Below are 25,637 nucleotides of genomic sequence, written 5' to 3' on the forward strand. Positions count from 1 at the left end.
TTTTGGCTTTCGTCCCCATGGTAGCTTAAAGGGAGTGTGGTGTGAAAGGTGTGGCAATAATATAACTTTTCTTCACTGCGAAGAGGCGTAGTTGTTGTGAGTATAGGTAAATTGATTCATTCATATCTAATCCTCATTCCCGCTAGTGAATGTGACTCAATCTTATCACGTTTTCGTGGCACGCTGCTTTAACCAACTCTATCTGACCTGTGGCCAAATGTTCACAGCTTTGAACAGTTTTCACTAGTTAGACCATTGAGACCTTGATCTGAGGACTTCTGTCTGGAACTTCCTAAGTCCACGACTGTTCCAAGACGGGTTTTTGTCAACATGCCACCTGTTCATTTATGTTTAAATTTCTAAATTAATCTTTAGAATTTAGATGATCTGTCTGTTAGGTTGGGGTCTAAGATATATTTGGTATTGCAGTGATAACAGTGTTGACTACTTTGTGTAATCATTCAGGTGTGGAATACCAGAGGTGACTGTTTTTTCAATAGTTCATGAAAGTCTTCTCCCCAAACTAAGTTCCAACCCAGTTTCAACAGGAATCCATTACTAAAGAATTTGACATTACGCAAAGTGGCATCTGGCAGACACCCTCTTCAGTGCAATGTCAGGCATGTCTTGGCATGATGTAAGTCTGGTTAGAGTCTCACTATGAGGGCAAACCTGCTGCACATTTCCCCCTACACACACACACACACACACCACTGCCCACTCTTCGATCACGGGCACGACATCAAATGGTGGCATGCAAATCAAGTCATTTGCACAATTGCGGTGCAAAGCTCATCGGGCTTCAGTCCTAGCCAATGGTGCTGACACAAGATCTGAGGCCCAATTCTGATGGTGAAACCACTGGATGTTCATAAGGGGTCACTACAGATGACCTCTTCTTCAACTACTGCCTATTAGGCTGTCTACTGCCTGTTGCTCACTGCTTGTTACCTACTACTGAGGCAAAACAGTCCTCCTCTGTGTTCGAACCTGCAACCTCCAGTATAGTTGGTGGCAGGCATGTTAGCAAGGAGGCGGAATCATGTGGCTGCCAGCCTCAGTTGCCAGTGAGGTTTGCACACTGTGCAGTTCTGTACACGTTGGCCTTTGTCACACCTGTGGCTGCCTCAGGTTTTCTGAAGAGATCATTCCTGGAACGGTAACGAGGAAAAGCAACACCTTGGTTTTAAGTGTGGAAGGGGGTTGAAGACGGCCCCCTCTATGGCAGGCTCTCTTCGAACTACACTCCTTGCACTTTGACCTCTCTGTGACCACCACCACCACAAGCTGCCCCCTCTTTTGTGTAATCTGGTTTTCAAGAAAGCAAAGCTGCTTTGGGTGTGTGGAAAGGAAAGGCTGAAAGATTGGAAAGGGTTAGACTCTTGAGACATACATCCATCTACTATACATATGTGGAAACAACCACAAGTGGCTTAAAGTAAATGAGTGCCTATTTGACAATTATAGGTATAGGCATTGAATCAAAATGCTTTGGTGCCCTTGTCAAGATCTGTGGTAAAACACAAATTTCATCAGCATTGCATATCAACATTTTAAGAAGTTGTCTGCAGAAGTGTTCCCTCATAACCAAGTAATTACTTCCCATCTTATCTAGCTTCTGTAATGAATAGTGGTGACTCCTTGACCACTGGGGGACTGGAAGCATTGGATTTTCCCACAAAATTGCTTGGTTTCTCAGCTCTGGGCTTTTGCACCCATAACACTGCCAATTCTAGGCCTCTTCTGTTGGCAGAGGCACCGAGGATTGTATTCACCGGACTCGTATAAAGCCCTTATCTTAATCAGGTGTGTGAGGCTCATCGAGAGCATAGAGTGATTTAAATATGTACTAGGAGAGCGTCAGGGGAAAACACTACACTCTGCTTAGAGTGGAGGTCTTTCCCTAAGCTGCTGAAGAATGGCCATGTTCAGATGTGATTCAAATGTGTTCAGATGAGGCCTGTTTTTGGGGAAACGCCAGCCAGAAGGAAAAGTTCGATCAAGGCCGGAGATTTCCGATACTACTGATGTGGTTCAATCATGTTTATGCTACAGTTAAGATGAGGGTGCTTTATCCAAAGTGACTCACAAAATTGAATTTAAACCTTTTGACAATAACAACATGAATGTGAAATGAGCATTCCACTGATATCACATAATGCCCTCAGTGGAATGTGAGGCCTGCGCATGTGGATGCTGTCGAGGATTTAAGGTGAACATTATTTGCCTGTAAAAGATGGTGTTAAATGAGCTTCTGTCATTATGATTCATGGGTGAAGTGCATCCATTAAGCTATCTGGCCCAAACCTGAGCCAAGTCTGGGTCAGATTAGTTACGGAGTCTAAAACTATTTGGCCTTGCGTGAGGTTATAGCAGGTACGAGAGCTTATTCAACTGACAGCACAAATCCCGCTGACTGTAGGTGAACAGTGGAAAAGGGTTTTGGTTCAAACATAGAGTACAGCCAATGTAAAAGTAGAAATGTCCTTGCATAACTTAACAAGGGAAACACCAAAACACACTTGGATGTGGCCCTTTCATTCATTTTCACATGGGGGAGTTTGTCCACAGATGGGTTTTTATAAAAAAAGCTCTGCTTATGCTTAGTTAGCGTGGAGAGATTCACTCAGGGGTGTGCTACAGAGCTGATAGAATGTTTGTATATCCGTTGCATTGTGTGTATGTTTGTATTTGTGGTCGCAAGACTGAGAGGACTTGTGTTTCACAAGTTTGTGTGTATGTATGTGTGTGTGTTTGCGCGCGCATGTGCCTGTGTGTCTAGCTAAAATGTTACTGAAAGGCCAGTGTGTGAGTGCAAATACTGGTTATTTGTATTCTTTGTTTGAAAGTGTGTTTGCAAATTAATAATTTGGGTCTATCTGTGAGTTATGTCTATGCATGTGTGTGCTTTATGTGTATAAGAAGATCTGTTATCTGTTTATATGTGTTTGTCTGTGTTTTAGACACATATGTGTGGTGTGTTTATGTGAAAGTATCTGTTTGTATGTGTGTATGAGAGGTAGGTGTGTGTATGTGTGTGTGTGTAAAGCCCATTGCCTCTCTGTGTCTATTCATAGCAGGAGAGGAGCCCGTTCAACCTATCTGCGAGTCCGCTGCCAAACTCCACTTCCTCTCCCTTCCATGCGCCTGCCGCCCCCACCCCCACCCCCACCAACGCCCCACCAGCCAGCAGGATGGAGGACGAGCCAGGCAGGCTGCCGACACACCTGCGTGAGTTCAATGTCCAATACACACACATATATGCATATACACACATGCACACTCAGGCATACAGACACATGCAGGAATATAGACACAAACATACACACACAGATTTGCATACATGCACACATGCCCATAAATGCATACATGCACACCTGCCCATAAATGCATGCACAGACTCTCACACACACATACATATAGGCACATGCAAGCATATACTGAATGCTCATGTCTGAGTACATAGGCACACACACACACACACACATCCACACACACACACACACACACACACACACACACACACACACACACACACACACACACACACACACACACAACGAGTGTAGCACTCACATGCCCTGTATGTACATAGTGCACATACACACATGCAAAAAACCCTCACATAATCATCAGTACGCAACGCCTTGATCCTACCCCTCACATACACACACACTGTATGTCATGGGTCAGATATGCACCAGTCTTCACAAATCTGCTCACGCACTGGCATGCCTGTATATAGTGTACTTAATCATCAACAAAACCTGTCTTCACACTCTCAAATGTACAAATGCAGTGTTTGTCACACACAGCACAAAACAAACAGGTCTTTCTCATGTTTGCATTTTTTTGAGTTTGGCACACCTCTATGTGTTTTACTCACTTGACTGTATACACACAATCACACACACACAGTCACACACACACAGCCACACACACACACACACACACACACACACAGCCACACACACACACACAGCCACACACACACACAGCCACACACACACACAGCCACACACACACACAGTCACACACACACACAGTCACACACACACACACACACACACACACACACAGTCACACACACACACACAGTCACACACACACACACAGTCACACACACACACACACACAGTCACACACACAGTCACACACATACAACACTCTTCGACAGTTGACCTTATGACCTTTCTGATACAGAGATGTTTTTAGGTGCTTTTTCAAAACACTCATCCCTATCCCCACACACCCTTTCTCTCACGAACAGGCACACACATGCACACACACGCACACGGCTGGTGTGTTCTCCATGTCAAGAGACAATAGTTTGCCTCCCAGTCCCCCCCCAGTTTGACAGAACTCTTGCGTGTGCAACGTCAGAAACACTCAAACTGGCTTTCTGTTTGGACCCCCCTGTGAGGGGCCTTCTGGGCTGAATAGGGCTCTGTGTGTGTGTGTGTGTGTGTGTGTGTGTGTGTGTGTGTGTGTCTGTGTCTCTGTGTGTGTGTGTGTGTGTGTGTGTGTGTGTGTGTGTGTGTGTGTGTGTGTGTGTGTGTGTGTGTGTGTGTGTGTGTGTGTGTGTGTGTGTGTGTGTCCATGCGTATGTGGGTGGATGTTGGCTCACCAAATGGATGGCAGGTCCTAACTAGCCAGTGCGTAAGCCAGTAAAATAATGGGTGGGGTTGGCTGTAAGCCAGTCTGCAGAGTTGGATATTTACAGGGAGCACCGGGTATCTGTTTAGGTCCATCCTGTTCAATATGTAACCCAACTATTTGATATGCAAGTCTGTACCTGGGTTTGGTTGAGACACCTGTGTGTGATTGCTGAGTGTGTTTGATTTGTGACTGTGTCTTTGGTAAGTGTGTTAGGTGTCAGACCGTCTCTGTGAATTTCCGTTTGTGTGAAGGTGTGTATGTCTGGTGAGAAAAGGGTATGAGTGTGTGTGCATGGGATGTGTATATATATGTGGTGAGGACATTTTGTGTCTGTGTGTGCATGGGATGTATACAGTATGTGCGTGTGGTAAGTAAATAAGGTGTGTGTGTGTGTGTGTGTGTGTGTGTGTGTGTGTCTGTGTCTGTGTCTGTGTCTGTGTCTGTGTCTGTGTCTGTGTGTGTGTGTGTGTGTGTGTGTGTGTGTGTGTGTGTGTGTGTGTGTGTGTGTGTGTGTGTGTGATTTAACTTTTCATTGCACTTTTGAGATTACTATGCCATCCGCCTGCATTGTGTCATTGTCTGCTTCGGGGATGGGGAAACAGTGCAGCTATGTTTGTCAGCATGCGGTTAGCTGCTGCATTCACAAACCATGGCACCCAACCCAGCCTAGCGCGAGCACAATGGACCTCATGGAGGAAATACCCTAGCATGCACTTCTCCTTTTCCGAGCACCAGCGGATGGAGGAAGTGTTCAGTGAGACCTGTGCTTGTTTTACTGCTGTGGTTATCTCCAGGGTCAGGGCTGTATGGGTGCCTCTGTGTGTGTGTGTGTGGGGGGTGGAAGAGTTGTGTGAGTGTGCGTGTGTGTTGTAATTGTGTGTGTGTGTTGTAATTGTATGTGTGTGTGTGGTTGTGTGTGTGTGTGTGTGTGTGTGTGTGTGTGCGCCTGTATTTTTATACGTGTGTGTGTGTGTGTGTGTGTGTGTGCTTCTGTGTGTGTGTGTGTGTGTGTGTGTGTGTGTGTGTGTGTGTGTGTTTATGTCTGGGGTCAGGGCTGTCTCTACCCTTTGGTAGCTTTGCCTCTTATCTGGGAATCATGGAAATGTGATGAAACACAATGTTGAATTTTGAACCTTGAGTAAAGGTGTATGTGTGTTTGTGTGTGCATGATGCACACATGAATCTCTGTGTGTGTATGTGTGTGCCTGAACTTTTCACATAATTCTGTTTGTATGCATGTTCGATATTGTGAATGTTTAGTTTGAACTGGACTCTAGTAGACCTTCCATAGGCCCATGTTTACATTAATCTGCTTGTGTATCTGACTGGCTGACTGACTGTATGACACCACTAGAACTATATGATAGTTGTGGAAAAGAGAGGCAGTTTTGAGTATGCAAATTTTACACACTAACATTTAACATAGCATTGGTCTATTGCCATTTAGCATTTACACACAAGGACATGAATCAAACAAGGACGTCTACTTGATTTCCAGTGAAGTAAACACAAACACACAATGGACGTGAACGAAACTCCACATTCGATAGACACCAAGGCAGTTTTTTTCCCATGCAAACAGATTGTGTAGAATGACACACTCCACCTGCCAGGCCTTCAGGCAAGAGTGAGTGCGAAATAAAGGAGGACTTCCGAGAACCTCGTCTGGCTCATGGCCAAACATCTCCTAGCTCACCGCCCCAGCACTGGTTAGAGTGGTGCTTCACTCACTGGGCTCCAGCTTCTGCAGACACAGTCAGAAAATAGGAGAGATGGAAAGTGCTGTCTTCTTCTATTTGTATGTGTATTTGTGAGAGAGAAATAGAGAGAGTGTGACATTGAGAGTGTGTGTGGGCCAGTTCGCACCTGATATAAACATGCATGTCCGCATGCGTCTTGAGTGACCACTTGTGATTGGATCTTTCTTCCCCGTTCTATATGCAAATAAACACACACATAATTTCAACTTCAAACGCTTTTTTCACGGCAACTATATTTCCCAGCCAACAAAAGTGGAGTGTGTTTGTGGCTGTGTGTGAGTGTGTGGCCTACACGCCCTTAGCCTACATGAAGATTTGCGCTTGTGTCAATAATTGTCTGTGTACCTTTTCAAAATTTGAAATTCAAATACATTCTACATCTCGTGGTTTCATACAACCACTTGGACTAAGTGATTCAACTCATTCAGTGACAGTAACAGAGCTGGGCTGCTGTACATTGCTAGTTTGTGCTGATGTCATATGTGCGCTTATTCTCTTAACATTACATTTTGTAGCTATTTGTACTATTGTTTCGTTGTATGCAAATAGAATGGCAATAAAGGCTTTTCTATTCTATTCTACTCTCTCTCTCTCTCACTCACACATACGCAAAGCCAGTACCTTAACCTCACAAAATGAGGTGATAACGTGTTATTGTCATCATTCTTGGTATGCATTATGTGTGCTATCAGTTCAGTATTATATAATGAAGGCGAATAGGGCTTGTCATATTGCAAACTGTCACGATTCCGTTGGTGTTTACTTTTCTTGTGGAATATTCTTGGTGAGAAGAAATCTCTATCGCTTGCTAGACTCTTGTGATTTTGGGGTTTTGGGAAAAAAATGTGTCACGTTTATAAACGTCAATTTTGGCGTTAATCTAACGTTGACTTGTGTGTATAAGGTCAACTGTGTGCGCATCTGCAATTATTCAATACACCATGGGGCTATATTATCGTTTATGACTGTTTCGTTATTATACATTCTATTGTGATATTAAGAAAGGAAGTTTCTGATTTGATAGTTGTGACTTTAATTAGTAGCCTAAGAGAAGGCCCAGTCTTTCAGCAGCATCAGTAGGCTCCACTACAACATAACAAATGGATAGTCGACAATTGTATGGCAAAGTGCACACAATGAGCATGATTAGACGAATGATTACATACTTCCGCTTATGCAGAGGGTGTCAGTTGAGTTGGCATTCCTTGAGAGTGCCACTGGACACATTTGCGCTGCACGGCTAAAAGAATGTGGCCATTTGCCTCCAAGACCTCCGAAATGTGGTCTGAGTGACCAGATTTCCATGTGTCTTCAATGTGTCTTGGGTGCATTCACACCTGTGCTTAGAGCTGTCCACTTGTGTGCACTCACACCTGTACTCAGAGCTGTCCACTTGTGTGCACTCACACCTGTACTAAGGGCTGTCCACTTGTGTGCACTCACACTTGTACTCAGAGCTGTCCACTTGTGTGCACTCACACCTGTACTTAGAGCTGTCCACTTGTGTGCACTCACACCTGTACTAAGGGCTGTCCACTTGTGTGCACTCACACCTGTACTAAGGGCTGTCCACTTGTGTGCACTCACACTTGTACTCAGAGCTGTCCACTTGTGTGCACTCACACCTGTACTTAGAGCTGTCCACTTGTGTGCACTCACACCTGTACTAAGGGCTGTCCACTTGTGTGCACTCACACCTGTACTCAGAGCTGTCCACTTGTGTGCACTCACACCTGTACTTAGAGCTGTCCACTTGTGATCAGATCACCCAAGACGCATGTTAATAATAATGTTAAAGTTACAAGTTTAGAAGTCTTTTATTTGTCAGATGCACAAAATGACACAGGGTCAGACAGGGCACTTAAATTCTTAAGACAAGGCTCCGCCCCAAAGAACCTTCCATAACATAACAGAACAAAACATGATGTACACTTTGTACAAGTACTCAACATAATTTACACGTAATAAACATATAATCACCTAAATAACCTTACTAAATATACGAGATAAATATACAATAAAGTATGCTAAACATATAACAACCTACATATAATACTAACATATAAACATATAACAGCCTATACATATAATACTAACATATAACATATAATACACATATAATAGACTATGCTTACCTGGTGTGTGAGAGGGAGGGGAAAGGGAGAGTGAGAGTGTGACAGTGTGTGTGAGAGACAGAAAGGGGAGGAGAATGTGTGTGTGTGTGTGTGTGTGTGTGTGTGTGTGTGTGTGTGTGTGTGTGTGTGTGTGAGAGAGAGACAGAGTGTATAAAGGCCCACCAGTCACAGTCTCGTTGTAGAAATTGGTAGACATAGGTAGACCTGGATGCCTGATGAAAACAGGCTGTGTATGTCCTGTGACAAGAAAGAAGAAAGAGTCAGAGTTTGAGAAAGAGAGAGAGAGTCAGAGCTGTCCAAATAGTAAATAAATTCGATCCAACTTCTACCCAAAATCTATATATCCAAAATTCGATGAAATTGAAGACCGCATTATTAACTAGGAACAGAGGAATACTAACAATACTATCTACTTATTACATAGATAACTGTGATAAAAAAGATGAGTGACGAAGGGATGGTCTTATTAATACACACACACATACTGCAACAACCCTCACTATTATACAAAAAGATACACGCGCACACACGCACACACGCACACACGCACACACGCACACACGCACACATGCAAACGCATGTTCATACACACGCACACACACGCACACACAGGCACACACACATAGAGATACCTAAACAGAGACCTCCATGGCTGTACAGAAATGACACATTTCATCTCACATGCAGCCACATATCTTAGTGTACTTATGGAGTGTAACAGGATGTTCTGTTTCTCTTTTTACCCCTTTTAATCATGTTCTGTTTTTCCATGCTTTGGCAATACAATGCATGATTTGTCATGCCAATAAAGCACATTGAGAGAATGATAGTGAGAGAGTGTGTCAATGAGGGAGAGAGGGAGGGCGAGAGAGAGGGCGAGAGAGAGGGCGAGAGAGAGGGGGAGAGAGAGGGGGAGAGAGAGGGAGAGAGAGGGAGAGAGAGGGAGAGAGGCTATAATGGCAAGGGAAGGGAAGGTGAAGAAGGGGAGAATAACAGAGAGAATGAGTGAGTGAGGGACATATATGTGTTTAGCAAAGAAAGCTGTGTGCGTCTGCATGCTCATATCTGTATGTCTGTGTGTCCGTGTGTGCACACGTGCCTGAGAGTGTGTGTGTGTGTGTGTGTGTGTGTGTGTGTGTGTGTGTGTGTGTGTGTGTGTGTGTGTGTGTGTGTGTGTGTGTCTGTCTTTCCGAGTGTGACGTCCCCCAACATTAATAAGGAATTTCTCTGGGGGAAGGAGAGGAAGGAAAAAGAAAAAGAGAGAAGGAGAAGAGAGGAAATTGCGGAGCGGGCAGAAATCCGCCTACTTGATTTCCTGGAAAGGAAGTAGGATTAGATGTGAGGTGATGGGGGAAGGAGGGCGGGAAGGAGGGAGAGGGGGAAGTGAAGTTGCAGTGTGCTCCTCACTCAGAAAGAATGCCACTTCGGATTTAACCCTTCCCTTGCCACCTGGCTCAACAGGCTCACATGACTCATCTCGTCCCTCCAAAACTCTCTTGGTTTCTCAAGCACCTATTTCATCAGGTGTGTTTGACAGCCTGTCCTTCACAGCCTGTCTGTCTAGCTATGTTTTTGTCTGTCTTGTATATTGACATTTTCGTGTATACAGAGAAAAAGGCTAAACTCTTCTGTTGTCGGGATGAAGGACTCCACACACACGTTGTGTGCGGAGTCTCTGCAGCAGCATGAGACCAGAAGGTGTTGTGTGTGTTTAGAAACAGAGAAGTGCAGAGATTGTAGAAGTTGCAGTGGCATGGTGGTGGTAGACTGAGGGAGTTTCCACAGGCTGTGTGTGTGTGTGTTTCTCACTGAGAGGAGCCTGTAAACTGACCATTTCCCCTTACATGGGAATCTAAACATGCCCATGTCATCTTGATGGTGGAGGTTAATGTCAGGTGTCGGAATGGAAAGTATGTTTGTGAGTGTATTTGTGCGTGCATTAATACGTGTGTGTGTGTGTGTGTGTGTGTGTGTGTGTGTGTGTGTGTGTGTGTGTGTGTGTGTGTGTGTGTGTGTGTATGTGTGTGCCTGCATGTCTAAGGGGATGGGGTTGTGAGGTGAGTGTGTGTGTGTGTGTGTGTGTGTGTGTGTGTGTGTGTGTGTGTGTGTGTGTGTGTCTGGGGATGGGTGTGCGTGTGTGTGTGTGTGTCTGCATGTCTAAGGGGATGGGTTTCTGTGTGTGTGTGTGTGTGTGTCTGTGTTCTCTTTTCAGAGGGGAAATTTCCTGTCCCTGGAAGCAGTTCTCATCCTCAGGAATTTCCTGAGTGGGCAGACTGCTCTTCCTGAACAAATACTCCTTTTTTCTTCCCCTTTTCGTCCTGAAAGGGAAACTGTTCTTGCATGCCAACGGCCAAAAACCCAGTCCAGCCTCCCTCTTCCTGCTCGAAACCCACTCCACATGTCACTGACTGATGGGGGGGGTGTCTGGATATCTAGTGTGTCTGGATATCTAGCCTATGACAGGCCTGTACTTTTCCCCTGAAACACACATGCATGCAGATGCATGCTGACATGCACATACTCCCAGGGAGAGGATGGGACAGTGTGATATAACAACAGAACCATTCCCATAAACACACACACACACACACACACACAACTCTTGAGCTTTTTCTTTTTCTACTAAATGAACACAACACTCTTCAGCCACTAGAGATGAAGATATTCTTTGTCAAGGGCTTGACAGAGTTGGTCTTTTCAGCTGTGGAACGAGACAAAGATGCCTGAAAAGAATGCCTTAGTCATGGTATGAACACCAGTAGTCTGCTGGTAGTGCACAGTTTGTCATCTCTCTTTGGTTTTGGCAACTTACTCCAGATAATATCGGCGGCAGTTACACAATTACAGAAAAAGTGATAGATTGAAGATGTGACAGGGAAATACACTATACAGGGTGAATGAGAGGGAACTAGAGGTGCAGATTAATAGGACACATCGACAGAAAAGATGATCGATACAGACAGACAAAAATGCAAGGTGGAAATGTGGTGTTGGGGAAACAGTGGAGGGAGAATGGGGGAAGACAGGGAAAATATGAAGGAAAGGGAAAGACTGAAGAGGAGTGGAGTGTTAAAGCTGGAATAACAAGGGAAGGTCAAGCGCAGTCATTTTCTTACTTACAGGGTTACTCATCAAACAAAGGTGTGTGTGTTTGTGTGTAAGAGAGGGGAAGGAAAAGAAACAGAAAAATGAAAGTGAGAGAGGGAAGTATCCTTAGAAAGAAAGAAGTGTCCTTCAGTTACCAAGAAAAAGGAAAGGAATACAATACAGAGAAACAGAAACAAACAGGGAAAAAAGTGAGAAAGAATGTCATGGGTGTTATACCCTCCACTCTCCCCCCCTTCCCTCAGGTCCGACTCATCAGACCCCCCAGGTGCTCACAAACCTTTTACTCTGCTGTGGGGGGGGGGGGGGGGGTCACAAAGATAATTGATGCTCGGAAAGGTTTAGTCAGCTAGTCAATTTCAAATGCCTTTGCTAAACTTTGCTGTGTCTGTGTGAGACAGATGGATGGATGTTATTTTTGTGGGTGTATGATTCAAATCCCACCATCTCTGTTGAGGCGTTGGATCATCTCCTCTTTCACAGCTGCCTGATACAATACGAAAGGGTTACATATGAAAAGACTATTATTAATTATTCAGACCCTTCACTTAGTACTAAGTTAAAGCACCTCTTGTAAATTATCCGACAAGCTTGACACACTTTTCTTTTGGAAGTTCTTCTTGGGAAGATCATTCAGACTCAAACAGGGAGTGCACAGCCATTTTTAGGCCTCTCCAGAGAATCTCTACTGGGTTCAGGTCCGGACTCTGCCTGGGCCACACCATGACTTTCACAGAATTTTCCCGAAGCCACTCCTGTGTTTCCTTGGTCCTATGCTTCAGGGCATTGTCATATTGAAATGTAAACCTTCGCCCCAGTATCGGATCCTGAGCACTTTTGTTTATTTTTTTTTTTAAACCTAGGATTGCTCCATATTTTTCGGCATTCATCTTTCCCTCCATCCGAACTAGTCACTCTGTCCCGGTCACAGACAAACATCCCCTCAGCATGATGCTGCCGCCACCGTGTTTGACTGTAGGGATGTGGTCTTGATTGGTGAAACGTTGCACTGATGGTTGTCCTTCTGCAAGGTTCTCCCATCTCTACAAAGGATCACTGGATCTCATTCATAGTGACCATTGGGTTCTAGATTACCTGTCTAAATAAAGCACTTTGTCCCCGATTACTCAGTTTGGCCGGGTCGACCAGATGTTGGTGGTTCCAAATCTCTTCCATTTGAGAATGATGGAGGCTACCTTGCTCTTGGGTGCGTTCAATGCTGCAGAAATGTCCTTGTAGCATTTCCCAGATCTGTGTCTTCACACAATCCTATCTTGCAGGTTTAGGGACAATTCTTGAAAGGGTCTGAAAAGTTGTAAAAAATACACACTATCCTTTACTCATTTCATCATTGTGTGTTGTGTGTGTGTCCCTCTCTCTCTTCCTCCCTCTCTCTCGCTCTCTCTCTGTATCCTCTATGTATCCACACACACACACACACACATTCAAACATATTGCCTTTCTGTCAGTCTATCTGCCTGTCTGTCACACAAATGGGCTGTCATTAAATTCATGAAAAAAACAGGAAGTTGGTAGATGAATCATGGTGAGGAGGAAGTGTATTGGCTGTTGGGGGTGGGGGTATGCTGGGATGGGGGCAGGCAACAAGGAAACGAGATAGCTGTGATCTCATCCCCTCTCTCCTAGCCATTTATTCCAAGTGCCCGGTTGTTGCTATGGCAACGCGAAGCAGCCCACCCCCCCCTCGCCCTCCTTAACAGGAGTAACATTATGGAGGCTTCTGTGTATTAGCAACACAAGAATATGTCATCAAAGAGGATTGGGTGTCATTGCTTTTTTTGTGTTCAAGGATGGACACAAAGAGACAAAAGCCAAACAGGAGAGGTATCAAGAAGATTGTGTACCTTTTTCTCAGCTTGGGTCTCACACCAACCAGACTAACCAATCTGTCATTGTAAATGTAGGAATCTAGTCAATTCCTCTTCGCAAACACTACTTAGCTGGCCCTTTCTTTTTCGTTCTCTGAGTACAGATGACATTCATTCGATTAAAATAAATGTAAAATGTTGCACTTGGGCTGTAAAGGGTTAAAAAAAATGATATCTTATGTCTTACTCCCAGTTGGTCAAACTACCTTCGGTTCAATAATAGGGTTAAAATGGTAAGTAGTAGTTGTGGGGTTACATTGCAAAGCAGATTGAGACTTAACTAAACTGATCATTCTAATCATACGTATATTTAGAATGAAATCTTTCACGTATATAGAGAACTCGACATCCTCTACATATTCCTAGAGTCTATACATAACCTGTGACCGTGTATTTGCCTCAGCCTAAAGTGGTCAAGGAGCTTTTGGCGGTCCACTGAAGGTCAAGCTCAATGAGAAGGGAACACACCTGATCTTTGTTGGATATGCAGCCTCTGTTGTTTCAGTGGTTGGAGACAGACAGAACATCATTGAAGTAGATGTTGCTCCAGATGTTGTCTTGCAGTTGTTTGACTGGAGCTGGTGCTTTAATAGCATGTTGAGAATATTAGTCATTTAAATCATATTTTTGTTCATTATCCAAATCACCTGCTTGTCCTCTATTGGTTAAATAGTATTTGGTTGTATTGTGTTTAGTACATTATGTTAAAATAACATCTTATTTCTTGTCTTGTGACTTCTGTGAGAACTTCCTCTAATATTCTTGCCTCCTGTGGTTGTCCATCCGTCCACCTCCCCCCTCCCCCCTCCCCCCTCCCCCCTCCCCCCTCCCCCCTCTCTTCCTTTCCTCAACTCCCCTTTCCTCTCCCCCTCTCTGTCTTTTACTCCTTCTCTCACCTCTCATCAGTCTCTTTTTCCCTTATACACACCCCATCTCCTTTCCTCTCCCTCTCTCTCCCTCTGGCTGACTTTCTCTGCCACACCCTCCTACTTTTCCTCTCTCTCACACACTCTCTCTCTCTTTCAACTGTCTTATCATTCCCTCCCTTGCCATTCATCATCCTTCTCTCGCTTTCTTTCTCTCCCTCCCTTTCCTTCCTCCCACAGACTCACTCTCCCTCTCTTCCCGCTCTATCTCTCCCTCCCTCCCGCTTCCTCCCTCGTCTCTCCTTCCTTCCTTCCTTCCTTCCCTCTCTTTCTCTCCCTCCTCCCCTCTCTCCCTCTCTCTTTTGGTTTCTCCTACTCTTTTCCTCTCTACTTCTGCCTTCTCTCTTCCCCTCCTCTGGTCATTTTACTCACTCTTGAGTAACACACACACACACACACACACACACACACACACACACTCACACACACACACTCTCTTTCTCTCTCTCTCTGCTGAGTGTTGATAAAAGCGCCCACTGCATCGCCCTAACCTTCCCGCAGGAAGTTCCCTATGTTGAAACTGAGCCCAGGAAGGAGGAGGAAGGGGGTTGGGTAAGGGGGGGTGGACAACTTCCTGCCAAAGTGTGTTGTGGGAAGTTTTGTTTGGGCTCCTTTCCTCTCCTCTCCTCTCCTCCTCTCCTCTCCTCTCCTCTCCTCTCCTCTCCTCTCTGCTCTGCTGGGCAGCTGTCTCTCCGGGGTTGTGAGTGCAGATGGCCGGAGCTGACTGGATTAGGCGGCCGGATCCGCCGTGGTTGGCTAACGAGTTAGCCTGGCAACCTTTGACCCTCACTGTGGGCCTGGTCATAAATGATCCACGGGAGTGGCAGCAGCAGCATAGTGATGAGTGAATATGTGTGTGCACACTTAAAAACAAACACACACGCACGCACGCACGCACGCACACAAGCAAGCATACCCTCTAAACCCTTAAATGCATACCTTGACCAAGACCAAGAGTGTTTCACTCACATATGGCTAACACAGACAGCTGTGGCTGTTGGGTGTGTGGGTGTGTGTCTGTGTGTGGCTGTTGGTGTGTGTGTGACTGTGCTTGTGTGTAGTATTCAGTGTCAGTGTTTATTTATGAGAAACTTGTTTAACCTTTTCTCCTGTATTTGCTGATACATCTGGGAGGAAAACGGGGGTGTGTGAGAGAATGAGCCGTCATCCAAGACTCCTCTGCTGGTGTCACCAGGAGAAGTAGTTTGTCAAAGGCAGTGCAGCTGCGTTGGGATTGTCCTCTTCACAGTAGTTCTCATTCTTCAGATTATAATGCTGTTGAACTACTAGATTCAATTTAGGCAGAGTCCTTGAACACTTCCGTCCTAACAGATCATAAAGCGTTTAATTGAAATTACGATATACACAAACTATTTTTATCACAAATACACCATTAAATCTCTTTTACACTTCACATCTCTTTTAAATCTCTTTTACAATTCCTACAAATTTTTTTCTCACTTTGTAAACTTTAATCCCTGCCACCCTCAGTTAGCTGTTCGTGAGCAGTCCACCATCGGCTTGCTGTCTTTAATGTGTGATTTATGGAGAACAGAATTCCGAGAAGGTGAGACTTTAACCTCTTTAGTAGGTTAATCAACAGCTCGCGTATTCTCCAGCACGTCTGGCCACTGTGGATCAGGCACTACAGAGGCATTTCCATTCTTTTTTTTTTTTTTTTCAAGATGTTGTTTTGTTGGCCGTTGACAAGCGTCACTCAGTCTGAAGAGATACTTGCAAGCAAGGTCATCAAAACAGAGATGTAATGGAGAAAACTGACGATGTGAAAAAGCAAGCCGTTATTGTGTTATTGGTGTCATTTGCACAGTGCTCTTCTAGAGTGTGTGTGTGTGTGTGTGTGTGTGTGTGTTTGTGTGTGTGTGTGTGTTTGTGTGTAGGGGGCGGGGGGGTGGTTGAGAAGAGTGAAGCGTCTTGAAGGCAGTGATGCCACCCTCTGTGAAAGTGACACAGCAGAGTGTGTGTTACCCAAAGATAATAGCTGTTAATCTCCAGGATGAAATGTTTGAGCTCTATGATAAACTCAGACGTTTTGTTCTATTGGTCCACTTCACATGCTGTTAAAGATATCGGCTTTTCTCATTGACTAAGGCTTGGAGACATCATTGTGCAGACCTTGGTACGCAGAACACCAGTGGTTACGTAAAAAGTAATGCACAAAGTTGTCTAAAAAGTTTATGTGTGTGTGTGTGCGTGTCACTGTGCCTCTTTGAAAAATAAAGCAAAAACATTTAAAGCTTTACATTTTCAAGTGCAACTGCTTAAATTACAAAGTCGATGAAAGCAAATAGATGTTCATTTTTTTTGTGAGTAATATTTTTTGGGGGCGAGAAACTTCATGCTCTGAGAGGCCCTCTGGCATTTTGTGGCCTACTTTCGACTGTTTCCCTAGATGTTTTAGGCAGTGCACCAGTGCAGATGTTTGCTTCCTCATGCTCCCACGGCAACATAAAGTAAGGGAGGGGAAGAGTCAGTGCAGAGGAGAGTGCCTCTGAGTGTCACAAACACACCACCCAGTCCAACAACCTACACACACACACACACACACACACACACACACAAACACCACCTAGTCCAACAGACAAATTTACCCGGGGTCGCTTTATTCATTTATTTATCTATTTTTGTTTAACTCTACTTTCCTCTTTTCCCCCCTGTGTGCCCTCTTCTGATCTTTTCTTCCATCTTCTCTCTTCTCCTATTAATTATCTTCCTTTGATCACCTCTTTCCTCTTTCTTCTCATCCTTCCGTTTCTTTGCTTTTCCCCTTTCTGTCAGTTACCTCTTCTTCCCCTCCTGATACCTGTGGAACTTTTGTATTGTATCACAGTTCAACATGATTCTGTTAAAATGAAAAGCATCCCCATGCACAGAGAAAATAAACAAATGTAATGGATTTAAATTACGCGTTAGTTACATTACCTCTCACTCACTCTCTCTCTCTTTCCACTCACACACACTTTCACTCACACTTACTCCCCTCTTCTCTCACTTTTTGGAATTCAAATTCAAACTAGCTTTATTGCATTGACTTTATTGTATACAACATAATTGCTAAAGCAATTGCCATGTTAACAATTAAACACACAATACATACCCATACATGACAAACAAAACATCCAAGTATATGACAAAGAATACATGTACAGTACATCCATGACATATAATGCATGCAAATGCACGGCATGGAACATGGTAAGATTTAAAGGAATCTCTTTATTTCCCTCGCTCTCTCTCCGTTAATGACAAGGAATCCTGTTTTTAAATGGTGAACAGAGTGATTATTTTCAATCGTTTTTCAATTAGTTTTATATATAAAAGTCTTCCTCTCTCTCTGTCTCTATACCTCTATCTCTCTCTCTCTCTCTCTCTCTCCATCTCTCTCTGTCTGTGTGTGCAGGTCTGCAGCCAGTGTACTGGAGCCGTGATGACGTGGCCCAGTGGCTGCGCTGGGCGGAGCATGAGTTTGCACTGCGCCCTATCCCCAGCAGGAGCTTCCAGATGAACGGCAAAGCCCTGCTGCTGCTCACCAAGGAGGATTTCCGCTACCGCTCCCCGCACTCCGGTAAACACACCCTCACACACATACTCTCTCTGCCTCTCCTTCTCTTCGCATCCCTCTCTCTTCCTTCCTTTCTCTCCATCCACCATCTCCCCACCTGTTCAGGTAACCCCACCCTCACTGTCGTTCCTCTAACCTCCCTCTTTCTCTCTCCCTCTATCTCTCTCTCTCTCTCTCTCTTTCTCACTCTCTCTTTCTCTCCCTCTCCCTCTCCAACTGCTCCACACCTGCTCAGGTGACCCCGGTATCCTTTTCCACCCTGCACCCTTCCACCACTTCCCCTCTCATCAGTCCAAGAGCATGGTTACGTGCACCCACTGTCAGCAAAAAGGCCAAATGGTAGGAAAGGCAAAGTTCAGTTTTACTATCATGTCTTTGTGGCAGCAATGTAAAATAGAGGAGCAAAACACAAATTACACGCACATGGATGTTATATAGGCAGTTATATATATATCTGCATAGGTGATGTGTGTGTGTGTGTGTGTGTGTGTGTGTGTGTGTGTGTGTGTGTGTGTGTGTGTGTCTGTGTGTCTGTGTGTGTGTCTGTTTTTATTGGGGGGGGGGGGGGGGGGGGGGACATATGTTCATCTGATTTTGCTATAAGTAAGCTGTTCCAGTAAGGGGAAATCACGAACATGGCATTACCAGCCCTTCTCTTTTCCTTGTTTCCATTCTTTGCCTTGCCTCCATCAGTCATCAACTTTTTTTCATGTAGATTATTTAGTTTTTCTGGTTTATCATTCATTGGCCGTCAAAATGAAAGAATGACGTAAAATGTGTGTATTTATTTGTGCTGTCTGTTCTGTTTTGGATGATAGAAGTAAATGCAAACAAATGCAATTTCCTATTTTCTTCTCATTATATTTGTATAATCTATGAGTAGGAGAGAGGGCAAATTTGGCTCAATGCAATATTCAAAATGTGTTTTTCCATGATTTTGGTCGATAGGCAGTAGCTAACAAACAAACATCTTGAGATGTCTGAATATGAAAAGTAAATTGGGTTGTGTTCTTGTGTGAACATACTGGGGTAGTCCTTTTCCTCTCTGAAGCTGCCCATAGTGATTTAAATGCATTGTAATGTGATGCTCTGTTGGAGCTGAATTAGACCCACAGAGGAGCTGAAGTGACTTAAAGGGACCTAGCTGTGTGTTGTCTTTTGTTGTGCAGAGGAAGTACAGGGAGAGCTGCGTTAACGGTAGATAAGGAAGTGTGCGAGTGTGTAATCCGACCACAACCGTCACCTGGTAGCAGCATCAGGAATTTCCCCTCCAGCGCTAGCCAGTGGCAGCCCAGCCAGAAAGTGAGAACTGAAAAGTGTGTATGTGTATGTGTGTGTGTGAGTGTGTGTGTTATTTTATTTCTGAGTGTACAACTTCTCTTTCTTTTTTCACCAAGAACCCTTTCTTTTGAAGCTCAATCTAACTGCTAGGGAAGCAAATACACAAAAGTACTTGGAGGTTTGTTTGTTTGTTTGTTTTTATTTTTGTATTTACTATTATTTGCACAGCAAATGTCATGTCCTGAAATTGGTAAACTATTGCGTTCAATTCTTTCAGGAATAACTAATAGCAGTCTTATTGCAGTCTTATAGCTTCATCACTACATATGCGCTGGGCTACGATCCCATGATATAAGCATGTAGTAGTAGTCCTATGCACAAGCAGGTTACAGGTTAGTCACAGCCATCAGGATCTGTACCTAAATTGCAAAGGTTCCTTTACTGAACCCTGTGGTACTCCACAGTAAATCTCTTGATCACTTGTCGTCCACAGGGGATGTTCTCTATGAGCTTCTGCAGCACGTTCTGAAACAGAGGAAGCCCTACGTGTCCTTCTCCTCCACATACTTTCCGGGAAATTCATTCCATTCTGTCTCTGAGGCTGAGCTACAGCATCCAAAACTAGAAGGTCAGTTTGCAAGACAATCCTGTTCTACTTTGGGTGATACTGTAGAAGAATGATGGGCGTGGAATACATATATATATACATATGAACAGATATATAGACTAGATCATTACATGTAAGTTTATGATCAATTGGTGTAAAACAAATCTTGTCTGATTCTGTATTATTTCTTGTGGGGAGCTTTCTATGGCTGCCAAAAGAACAAGAGCGCACTGTGTTAATACAGTAATGTGTATTCATGATAACATTGTTTCCCACAGGTTTGATGATGATGATTGTTGAAATTGTGACATGATGTGGGTGTTTGCTTGATACTGTGAACATGTGTTGATCATAGAGATTAGAGATATGTAGAGAAAAAAGAAAGAAAAACAAAAGATCTAGAGAAATATATTGTTTCGGTCATGGGTGTCATGTGATTTTTAGTCAAGGGAGTTGCCCTTTTACTTGGTTGGAATTAATGACTAAGATGAAGCAATCACAGCTGTTTCTAACTATGCTGATACAGCTGCCACAGTAACACAGTGCAGGTAATAACAACAAAATTACCAAGACTTCGTTTTTCTCTACTGCTTATATGGAACAGAGCTCAATACATGATTCTGATTTGTTTGGAGCTGATGAGGGAATCTCTGACCATCTCAGGAGAGTAACACATGCTATTAGCTATTAGCACTAGACTTGCCACTTCCTCACTTTATTTTTACATTTGAACGTGCAGAGAGCCATAAATGTGAGACGGCAGATTATTGCGCTGGTGTGTTTCTAAGTGTGATTAGTCCCTCTTCGTTTATACAAATGTGACCTGTGTGCACAGTCTGTAGCAAACAGGTGTGTGTGTGGAAGGGGCGGGAAGAGTGAGTGTATGTAGGCAGGGGATGGGCTGGGTGTGGGCACAGGGTTTTGGAAGGGGGGGGGGGGGGGGGGTTGTAAATTCTAGTTTGGAATGTTGACAGAAAACCTGTTCCACAAGGAAGTGCACCTTCCTGTATATTTGAGTGGCTTTTGTTTTAGACTTATCTCTCTTCATGGCTGAAGTAGTATGAAACCACTTCAAATAAGCCGTTTGGAAAATGTATTGCAATATATTGTTTCAACCTGAAGTCTGCCTTTGTATGGTTTTATTGTCTGTGTCACTGTTTGTCTCCCACACTGAACCAAAACACTCCCAGGCTTCATGACTTTTGCAGAACTCTGCAGAGCTCTAGAAACTCCATGATGACATTCCATACTCATGATAGTGAAGCGATTATTTAGATCTTATCACAAAACCACTGCCCAACACTCATTCAATACCAAGAAAATAAGGTGATGTGATTTCCTGGAGGGGATGATTTCCTCTTCAAGACTAAAGGGGAAATTCCAGGTGCAACTTCTGCAACATCTCACTGTTGCTTTCATGAAGTTAAAGCACCACCTACTGGTAGTTCATTGCCTCACCAAACACATCCTTCCCATCATTCAAAAGTGTATGACGGGGCATGGTGCATAGATTTCAGTTCCTTTTTTTTTAAATGTATACAGATACCATTGTACTCACTAGTTGGCTTAGAAAGGGTAAACTCTACATCTTAAACTCTTCATATCACTGAAACACCTCTTGTCTCTGGCTGCAGAAACGGTACGACGAGCACCTCGAGGATCAGATGGTCCCGCCCAGCATCCCCCCACCATTGAGCTGTGCCACCGGCACCGTTCCCGCTCACCCCAGCACCACCCCGTCCCACGCCGTTCCCCGCCCTCGCTTCTCCATTCTCAGCTTGGTGCGGCCGAGGACTCACAGCAGGCGTCCTCACAGCAGCCCGACAGCAACCACCACACGCCCGAGGACCTGTACCCGCTCTCCGTGTCTCCGGCGCAGCCTGCCAATGGCCACTACAGCACCCGCGACTCTGGGGCGCCCAGGGGGAGGGGCAGCCCCGGCGGGGGGCACGAGGAGCAGACGGCAGCAGCGCGGGTGATCCAACTGATGCCCAGTGCGATCATGCACCCGCTGCTGCTCAGCCCAGGCAGGGCGGGCGCGGGGGGGGACTACCGGCACGGCCGAGGGGCAATGCACGCCTCAGCACACGAGAACGAGCGAGACGGGCATGGTGGCAAAGGCGCATGGCAGCAGCACCATGCGCTGACCTCGTCCCATCACCACCCACACCCACACCATCACAACCAGCTGGGCCAGAGCGGGCATCCGCACCACCCGCAGGGGCACCACACACACCACCAGGAGGAGGGGCGCTTCCGTAACCACGTCATTGTGCCTGTCTCGCCGCCTGAGGACCAAGGGATGCCCATTGGAAGGATAGCAGGTGAGGCTGGCAAATTGATGCCACTGCAGAGGGTCACACGCACACGCACACACACACACACACACACACACACACACACACACACACTGTAGGTGTTGAAAGTGAAATGTTGCTATACTGTTGCTAATTTCTCTTCTCTTCTCTTCTCTTCTCTTCTCTTCTCTTCTCTTCTCTTCTCTTCTCTTCTCTTCTCTTCTCTTTTCTTTTCTTTTCTTTTCTTTTCTTTTCTTTTCTTTTCTTTTCTTCTCTTCTCTTCTCTTCTTCTCATAATTATCACATGTAACTTACCTCTTGCGTGTGTGTGTGTGTGTGTGTGTGTGTTCCCATGCAGACTGCAGACTCCTCTGGGACTACGTGTACCAGCTCCTCTCAGATAGCCGGTACGAGAACTACATCCGATGGGAGGATCGCGAGACCAAAGTCTTCCGCATCATGGACCCCAATGGCTTGGCCCGACTCTGGGGCAACCACAAGGTACCCCACACACCCCAGAGCAGGGCAGATCTGAGGGGTGGCAATAGCATCGTCATTCTATTACATGTGCATAAACCTATATAGACCTATTTGGGTGTCTGTTTTTGGGGTAATATTAGGAAAAAGTCCATTGCAGTCTAAGACCAAGCACACTACCCACACTTCTGCATGTAGGAATTTCAGTTATTTAAAGTGTGTGAATCTGAACCAGCGGTGATTTCTTCAGTTTAAGTATGTCCCTCTTGTTCTGAAACAGAATAGGACCAATATGACATACGAGAAGATGTCAAGGGCAATGAGACACTACTACAAACTTAACATCATCAGGAAAGAACCTGGGCAAAGACTTCTGTTCAGGTGAGTGAGTGTCTCTATGAGAAAATAAAACTTTATTGTCTGTTAAATTTACATCAAACACAACTCTGTCTTTGACAATATGGCAACACAACGATCAGAGCTGAGAGCACAAGTGATTTTGGTTCTGCCCCCTCCATGGCTATGTATGCGAATCTGTGTGTGCATAGATGATGTGATGTATGTTTGTTGTGTATTTAACTGTGTGCATGATCAAATCAAATCAAATCAAGGAAATGGGGATGGGGGTACAAACACTTATGTTTGACACTTATGTGATATACGTGTTTGTATATGATCTATGTGAGTTGTCAATGTGATAAATGTTGATATATTTATGTGTGTCCCCCTCAGGTTCATGAAGTCCCCGGATGAGATCATGAACGGGACGTCGGAGCGTCTGGAGCACTTGGAGTCGGACACTGATGAGCAGAACTATGTGAAGGGAGAGAGCCCCAACAACGCTGCCTGCACGCGAGAGGTGTGTGTGTGTTGGTTTGTGTTTTATTTGTTTGTTTGTTTGTTTGTTTGTTTGTTTGTTTGTGTTTGAGTGTTTTCCACCAGTAGAGAAGGTGGACTGTTGTCTCTGTCCTTTTGTTTATACATGCTTAGCTCAGAGCATGAAAACATGGAGGGGACGCCACACATACTATTATTTCAAATAATAAGTAAATGTATTAACGAATGTCATACACATTAGTATAGTCAGTGTCCAGGGATGTCGTGCAATAGAGAAGGTGGACTCTTCATCCCATACTTTTCACATACTCATAGTCATTTTTGAAAACGTCCTCATGGCATCTTCCTTCAGTAGAGATGGTGGATGCATATCTGTGTCATAGTTGTCACACAGTCTTAATCATTTATAAAAACATCCTTATTAGTTTAGACTGATTTGATGACTCTTTTATTTGCAATTGCCATACGCTTTTATCCAAAGAACTTGATAGTTAGTAGAAGACTGTGTCTTCCTTGGAAAAAAGAAACAGTTGTAGAGTCCCCGTCCATGACTTGTTATTTAACTTGACTTGTCTAAATACTGATAAGATCACTGCACCTGTTTTTACCATCGCTACAATTCTGACATCAGTAGGACCACATGCCCGGCTTTGGTAACCACTTCTGCCATTGTTACCATGACTTATTTACAGTGCAAACTCCCCTTCCCCTGTCTTAACCAGAACCTTTGCCATTAGCAGTAAACCTACCTTTATTTCAGTAGTTTTAGTGTATTGTTTTATTACTTTTCATTTTTAAAATGACTAAAACACTCCACCCCCCCCCCCTCCCCCATTCTCTCCTGCTTTTTTTCTCCCTGTAGGAGGACTTTAAGCAAATCTATGTGAAGGAGGAGTGCTGAGCGGTGACTAGGAGACGTATGGACTGTTAATACCACAGATGCCTCACACGTGTGAACAATCAGTCATTCGGTCACTAGTGCGAAGCATGCCAACCTGCGCTCCCCTCTACTGGAGAGAAAGATAGAAAGAGAGAGGGAGAGATAGATGGATGGATAGAAAGGAAGAGGATGAGTAAACAGACACTTGTGTTTTAGATCAAGCCACAAAACTTACTGAAAAGAAAGTGACATGGCTAAAGAGCTGCCATGTGTTTTTTTTAAAGGAAAATCTTGCTTATGAAATCCTATTGGTGGCGAGAGAGGAAAGACCTTTATTTCATCTGCCTTGCTTGTACAGACGGCCTTTAGTCCAATCAATGGATTCACACCTTTTGCTGATTTTTTCCAGTTTTTATTTTGAACTTGTGAATATTGAATAAGGGTATGACTATTTGTGTTTTTAAAAAAGAGGGGTGAGATGTTTTGAAACTTATGCTGTTGGGACAAATGTTTTCTGAGTCCACAAATTTATTTCTGAAAATAAATATGGTCACTCCTGAGTCACTGTTGAATTCAGTAATGATGACAAGGTTAACAGAGGAGAGAATACCAATATATAATATATACATCTAAATATTCAGTGCATACAGAAAGTTTTCAAACCCTTTCAGGTTCCCCCGCATTTTGTTATGCTTCAGACTCATCATAAAATGGATTAAATTAATTTTTCTCTCATCAGTCTACACACAATACTCCACAATAACAAAGCAAAAACAGCTCTTTGGAGTGCATTGTTAATTTATTACAAATAAAAGACTCATAATCCAATTAAATAAGTATTCAGACCCTTTGTTACGACACTTGCAATTGAGCTCTGGGGCATCCAACCTCTATCAAAGGTCCATGAGATGGTGGTCTACAGCTTGATTGGAGTCCACCTGAGCCTAATTGAATTAATTGGACATACTTAGGAAAGCCCACCTGTTTATATAGAGTCTTACAGTGAAAACCAAGCCATGAAGTCAAGGGAATTGTCCCTAAACCTTCGAGAGAGGATTGTGTGAAGACCAGATCTGGGGAAGGCTTTAAGAAAGATTCTGCAGCATTGAATGTGCCCAGGAGTAAAGTCTCCATCATTTTCGAATGGAAGAGATTTGGAACCACTGTCAGTCTTCTTAGATCTGGCTGCCTGGCCAAGCTGAGT

At 44.2% G+C, this 25,637-nt stretch overlaps 1 protein-coding gene across 1 annotated transcript; it reads left to right on the top strand.

Moving 5' to 3' along the window:
• Positions 1 to 3,096: 3,096 nt before the first annotated feature.
• On the top strand, positions 3,097 to 24,621 carry etv6 (ETS variant transcription factor 6). The gene is made up of 8 exons (XM_080851851.1): positions 3,097 to 3,231; positions 17,893 to 18,057; positions 19,829 to 19,963; positions 21,577 to 22,266; positions 22,598 to 22,740; positions 22,997 to 23,097; positions 23,449 to 23,575; positions 24,416 to 24,621. Exons 1-8 carry the CDS (start codon positions 3,195 to 3,197, stop codon positions 24,452 to 24,454), a joined length of 1,437 nt encoding a protein of 478 aa, XP_080707977.1. The 5' UTR covers positions 3,097 to 3,194; the 3' UTR covers positions 24,455 to 24,621.
• The last annotated feature ends 1,016 nt before the right edge of the window (positions 24,622 to 25,637 follow it).

The sequence above is a fragment of the Sprattus sprattus genome, assembly GCF_963457725.1.
Source record: "Sprattus sprattus genome assembly, chromosome: 14".
Classification (NCBI taxonomy): domain Eukaryota; kingdom Metazoa; phylum Chordata; class Actinopteri; order Clupeiformes; family Clupeidae; genus Sprattus; species Sprattus sprattus.